The sequence below is a fragment of the Schistocerca cancellata genome, unplaced genomic scaffold, assembly GCF_023864275.1.
Source record: "Schistocerca cancellata isolate TAMUIC-IGC-003103 unplaced genomic scaffold, iqSchCanc2.1 HiC_scaffold_1150, whole genome shotgun sequence".
NCBI classification, from domain to species: Eukaryota; Metazoa; Arthropoda; class Insecta; order Orthoptera; family Acrididae; genus Schistocerca; species Schistocerca cancellata.
Genome location: NW_026047149.1, coordinates 3,995,506 through 4,001,828, shown reverse-complemented (window position 1 = coordinate 4,001,828; position 6,323 = coordinate 3,995,506). Strand labels below are relative to the sequence as shown.

The following is a 6,323-nucleotide window of genomic DNA, read 5'->3' as shown; positions in this document are numbered from 1 at the left end:
GTGCTTCACATACTTCCGATCAAAATTTAGTTTTAGAACAGTTCTGCTGTCCTGCTCTGAGATTAACCTATTTACATATCAACATAAATTTTACCAGTTTCTCAGATACCAACCAGACATTTACATACACGAGTTTAAACAGGAACACGTTTCAGACTATTTGGCGTCCGGTTGTTGAGCGATATGAGCAGTGAATTCCGGCGTGTTTGACGATGCGAGGATGGGGACGGAGTTCTGGGCTGTTTCCCCTCTGCTGTGCCGTTCCAGTGAGCCGCAGCAGCAGGCAGCACCAGGTGGAGGGCGTCAGGCGCGTGCCGAACTTTCGGCGAGATGCATAACATGGCCCTCTGTTACCTCCACTAAGAGCGTTTAATATCACGGCGGAGGCGTGTAAGATTTTGTCTGATACGGAAGTCATAGTTGCACACAGAGCAACGAAACGTCAGCTTACATGTGCCACATGTGGGGAAGACGTGGCAAAAAGAAGCACTCGAGTTAACTGCGATACTTCCCCATGACGTTTCTCGTCTGTTTTCAGTACAACTGCTGTTTCTCAGAAACTCATTTAAAATGAAAGTGGCAGCTACGGAAAGTTTTAAAAGAAAATATCGGCAACCAGAGGGTCTGTGTGGGTAGGTGCCATGCATCCATTTGCCGAGAATTGGCCAGGATTACAATGGGCGGTTGAAATTGCTAATAACTTGGACTGTAGGAGCAGCACATTGAACTAAGGAGCATTCATAAGTATTTGAAATTATTGGCTGCAATAAACATACTTAAAGTTGTACTTCAAACCGGAGAAACATATTTGAAGTAGTAGTAAGAAGAGTCTCGCGGAAGAATTAAATCAGCTGAGAAATGTTGGGATACTGTTTATGCATGAAGTTGCAAAGTAGGAGAAAATATTGGAATGTCACCTGAACTGAATGTAATGATTGATGACGGAGAGAAACGGCATGGCAGAAGAAAACGCTTTGTTGATGAAGCAGCAGGGGACGATTTAAACCATAGCTTCGAGGAACAGTTTTCAGCTAAATGTTTGCCTCGTTATTACACAGCTGTAGGGAACTTGACTGTACCACGTGCAGCCACACGCAACACGGACACATTCCGTTTCCCGTGGAACTACGTAAGCGAACACGATTCTCCGGTCCAAGAGCTTGTGGGAAACGACGAATCTTGCTACAGTGTAGACGTTAATAGCGAAGGTCTCGGAGAAGAAATTTTACTGTTGGAAAGATTGGTGAAGGCAATGTTGTGTCTGAGCATTTCTTCTGCGCCTTGTCAGTACCCTTTGTGAGTGAAGTGTGAGTGACGGCCTCACGGACTGTTGTGCCGTTTGCCTGCTGGCGCCTCACAAGCAGAGAGGCCGCTGACAGCTGTGGCAGGAGCCACGGAGTGGCGGGGAGCGGCGAGCTGCGTCAGCTGCGGCCGCAGGGAGTGAAGTGAGGCGACAGCAGCTGAGCTGACAGGCATATACACTCTCCACTACACTTATTTACTCGATGTATGAGTGAAGGTGAGTGTAGTTTTATTACCTGTAGTTGCACGACTTGCGTCACCGTCTCAGCTGTGCCGTTGTGACCGATGAGTGTGGAGACTCGTGTGCGTCGTTGCGAAATTGCTTTCGTGTGCTGAAACTCGGGCCTCGGTGTTCTGTCTCCAATACAACTAGAATTGCTTTGCTCGTTGCAATCTTTTACGTCAAGTAGAGACAACAGTACCAGATAGAGAGGATTTCCTTCACATTTTGTATGCGTGTCACGTTGTGGTCTCATTGTGTTTAGTTAAACGTAGACTGACTGTATGGTTCCAGATGATGGTCGCATAATGTGTTGTGAATACTGCTACTAATATCTCATTGTTATTAAACACAACAGGTACGGTAGAGTAGAATGTTTGCTGAATATGGAGAAGTAAATTGAGTCTGATATCAGGAGCGAGAATTCTGGTGATAGAAGTGATACAGCGTTAATCTCGGTATGTTGCAAATTAGAATAGTCTGATGTAGCACCTTGCTGACTGGTATGAAATACTTTTCAACGATCAGATATTATAGAGCAGTTGTGATTGTTCACAGTGAACTGTTGACTTTTGCCTAGTTTAGTCTGGAAGTGTACTCGAGAGATTTTTCTTGAAACAAGGATTGTCCGTTGTTACCTGGATTATTTTGCTGTTATCTGGCGTTGTCTGGGTTTTGCTACAACGTTCCTTAGAGTATGTGTGTGCTGTATGTTACTTGAAGAGGTCTGAAATTAGTGAGTCACAACACGATTCAGTTTTTTGGATCTTTGTTTAAAAAATTATGAATATTGCTCTCCTACAGATTCTTTCAGTTCCTGTTTTTTTGCACAGAGTTCGCTGGACTGTCTGCCTCATGACAGCATCCCCACCAGCCGCCTGTGCTTCTTCTGCCTGGCGAGGTCCAGCGCTGTCCGCCCATCACCATCTGTGGCCCCCCTGTCGGCACCCGCGGCGAGCAGCGCAGCCGCCACTTCTGCGCGGCCATTGAATGCCGCAACATGCAGCGGCGTCCACCCACCGTCACTCCTGGCGTCCACCGCCGCCCCCGCCCCCACCAGCAGCCTCGCCGCCTCGACGTCTCCCCTGCCCGCTGCCCTGTGCAGGGCGGTCCACCCAGCCCCGCCCCTCGCCCCCACGTCGGCCCCTGCGGCGATCAGCGCCCTCAGCTCCCCCACTGCCCCCTCGTCAGCCGCCTGGACCAGCCTCCTGCCCCTCTCCTCTGCAGAGAGGCTCCTGCACAAAACACACAAACTGCCACTCTCTGCTACAAACACACAACACACAGAACAAGGAAAACAGCCACACGAGGAAACAACTGTTGCGAATACAAATCTGTCCTGAAACAAACCTACCGTATTCCCCCTCCCACAGTACAAAGCAGTGCGCATTTGTGTATATGTATTAAATTACAGCAAATCTGTTCTCTCCCCCTCATAAGAAAATCTTCACTCATCGTCCATTACAAATAGCATTATACAACCTCTGAAAGAATTTCATTACCACGTTTCGTCGCACTCATTCCTGCGAGTCAGCTCCTTCTCTCTCGGGACGCTACGCCTAACCAGTCGCTCACCTCCACTACAGGACAGGCTTCTTGCAGCTGACACTGGTCTCTGTCTGCAGCTTCACTGCCAGACGTCACACACAGGAAGAATCCCCTCTCCTGGTTTTCAAACACACTTTCCTGCTATGCAGGCAAAAAAATTTCACTGCAGTTACCGGCAGTTTTCTTCATTCAGCTTCACCAAACACTGAAACTTTCTGACACACAGACAACAATTTATTCAAAACATATGAGAGATAAACACCAACTCGGCAACACCACCCCCATAAAAAACTGTGTGTGTGTGTGTGTGTGTGTGTGTGTGTGTGTGTGTGACATTTTATGGCCTCATAGCATACGCACATGTATTTAACATGTGCTATCATGCTCAAAATCATCTGAACGATCTCAGTTGTCATCCATCTTAATGTTTTCGCGGCGTAAGGACTGTTCCATAAAGTTTCTGGCGTGCAGCCGCATAAATTCAGTGGTTCGGTCCTCGGGTTTAAAAGGACGGACCCAGTGCGGCAGCGTCAGTCACCTCGGCTCGCTCTGGAGATGGCGGGACGGTGTTCGGCCGAAATATTAGCAGAAGAGGCTGAATCTATGCGGCTGCACGCCAGAAACTTTATGGAACGATCTGAATTGTGTTTCGCCTGATTTGTAATCAGTCCTCATAACATTGTTCCTCTGCTCTGTTTTCGGTACAGTCTTTGCCTGTACAAAATGTTCACTGCATGAGGCCACAAGAGACAACTGCTCTGTGTGATTATCGGTTTACATGCAAACTGACACTTCGATAATGCAAATACCAGAAAACGTGTTATTGGACATTACACAGCCATTACGCTTGCATATCCAAACTTATTGTAATAAATGAAACCTCAGAAAGCAGCATCCTCCTTTAAATGACACGACAAAAGTTTTCTTACTGCGCTACTATCCGGGAATGCAATCTAACAAGTAAAGACGAAATATCTCAAGTATGGTTTCAGTCACAAGTAACAAACAGTGTGCAAGCTGAAACTTGAAATGATCTGCCATAAAGTATTGTGTTTCCCGGAGATTCGATAGCAGCACTTAATCGGATGGTTAACTAAGCACAATGAAACGTCAGAAATCGTCGTTTTTAACCAGCAATGAGATGACAAACTGAAACCAGGAGACGAAAGTGTTTTCCGTTATGCGCACTCAAACTCAGCACCTATCGACACTGACCTCTAGTCACGCGTAGACGTTCTACACTGATTTACTTCATTAGCAGCGAAATGTGCGCATGTCTGTATTGTAAATACAATGATGAAAATTTTCTGCCGACTAGGAATGGAACCCTAGACACATCGTTGTTGACTACATACAAAGATACCTCGACTGTACTATATTCTCTTTCACCAGTAGCTAGGGGTGGCATGTTAGAAACTGACACGACAGGACGAAAAGCTGCCCGTGTGACTTGGGACTCGAAACGAGTACCACCATTATTGTTAACAAAGCCCAGAAAATCGGTAAAATCATAATAATATCTCAAATGTATTTTGCTGAGCTCATGCTGCAACTTAAAGTGACATGCCAGGATTCGAACCGAGAGATGTGTCTCTTGTGAATGTCTTTATCACTTTGCAGACAAGTGGAGAGAATGAAGCAGTGGAAATGCATCATCTGAAAGTGATCAAACGTGGCGAAAAGGGAGATCCGAGTTCGAATTCCAGTCCATCGTCAATATTTTCCACGTCTCAGGCTCGAATACAGTAAGAGTCAAGTGCGCTGCGGCCTTGTACAGCAATTGGCTCATTGATTTAAAAAAAATATCGCTTAAGAAAGGTGACTGGTGACAGAGTTTCGACCCGGCGTGACTTCCGCCTCTGTCAGGGCCCAACCTGTAGCGACTCTCCTCCAGGCTACCAGAGGTGGCAGAGATGCTGCTTATGCTTGTTAAAAATGATTTCCGGATGTGAGAAACGAACCCAGACCTTCAGCATATGTAGCAAGAATCATTTCAACTTTTTTTTAACTAGCAACTATTACCACGAATTAAAATTCATGCGAGTTGCGGTATTCGAATCCACTACATGCAGACTAGAAACTCGCGCCCTTAACCCCTTTTCTTTCATTTAATTTTTTAACCATTCCGAGGTCTGGCCACGACGCCTTCCCCATACCTGTCACCGAGTCGCTGCGCTATTTTCGCGCATAATTTTTTTATTTTTTTTTTCATTTCTAATTTTTTTTATTTTTAGCACTTCATCTGAAAGACCGTGTTTGCACACAAACTAACTCAGCTGAGAGCGACGCCTTCCAAGCTCTGTGTTAACGATGGTTTGCTTTCCGATTTATTTCTCAACATCTTGTAACTCGCCCAATGCCTCTGTTCCCGAGGCTCCTTTGGAAAGTTGGTCTTCTGCCATCCCTGAGCACTGCACGCGCTGGAATCTCCGTGCTGCGATTCCTGATACAGCGGGTGACGGTGAATGTAACGGAGAACAGCAGAAATCAGCGCAGTCGCTTCTGGCTAAAAGGACTTTCGACATACGGAACGAAGTGAAATAAAGTGTGCTAAAAAGTACCACGTTCTGTCGTGAGGACCAGCTTTTCCTCCGAGATTCCTTCAACACAAAATAGACTGCTTCTGACCTGTGTATTTTAAATTAGATTTCTGTTTCGTTAAAAATAAGTAAGTCAGTAAGAAATACCGTTTAACACAAAAGAGCTTAAGGACAATTCATTATGATGTTCTTGCGTTCACGCCTTTTTCTATTCACTTTGCACACTGTACCACGTAACTGTATGTACTGAAACATGTTGCGGAGTTCCTCTCGCAGTTTCCCGCTAATAGTAAACTCCAGGAGCGTCTACAGAAAGGTCCCAGAACTGCTCTCATTAATAAACGGTCACAACGCTCATATAGTACTAGGGACAGAAAGTTGGCTGAAACCGACGTATATAGTAATGAAATCCTAAATTCAGATTGGAATGTATACCGCAGAGACAGGCTGGACAGTGAAGGGGGAGGCGTGTTTATAGCCATAAGAAGTGCAATAGTATCGAAGGAAATTGACGGAGATCCGAAATGCGAAATAATTTGGGTGAAGGTCACGGTTAATGCAGGCTCAGACATGGTAATTGGATGTCTCTATAGGCCCCCTGGCTCAGCAGCTGTTGTGGCTGAGCACCTGAAGGATAATTTGGAAAATATTTCGAGTAGATTTCCCCACCATGTTATAGTTCTGGGTGGAAATTTTAATTTGCCGGATATAGA

At 45.8% G+C, this 6,323-nt stretch overlaps 1 protein-coding gene across 1 annotated transcript in view; it reads right to left on the bottom strand.

The window, feature by feature from the left end:
* Positions 1-2,375: 2,375 nt before the first annotated feature.
* The window catches only part of LOC126159970 (uncharacterized), a 77,794-nt gene continuing 73,846 nt past the window's right edge, over positions 2,376-6,323 (bottom strand). The window contains exon 4 of the mRNA XM_049916777.1: positions 2,376-2,757. Within this exon, the coding sequence (XP_049772734.1) occupies positions 2,376-2,757 (382 nt within the window). The remainder of the gene's footprint in view (positions 2,758-6,323) is intronic.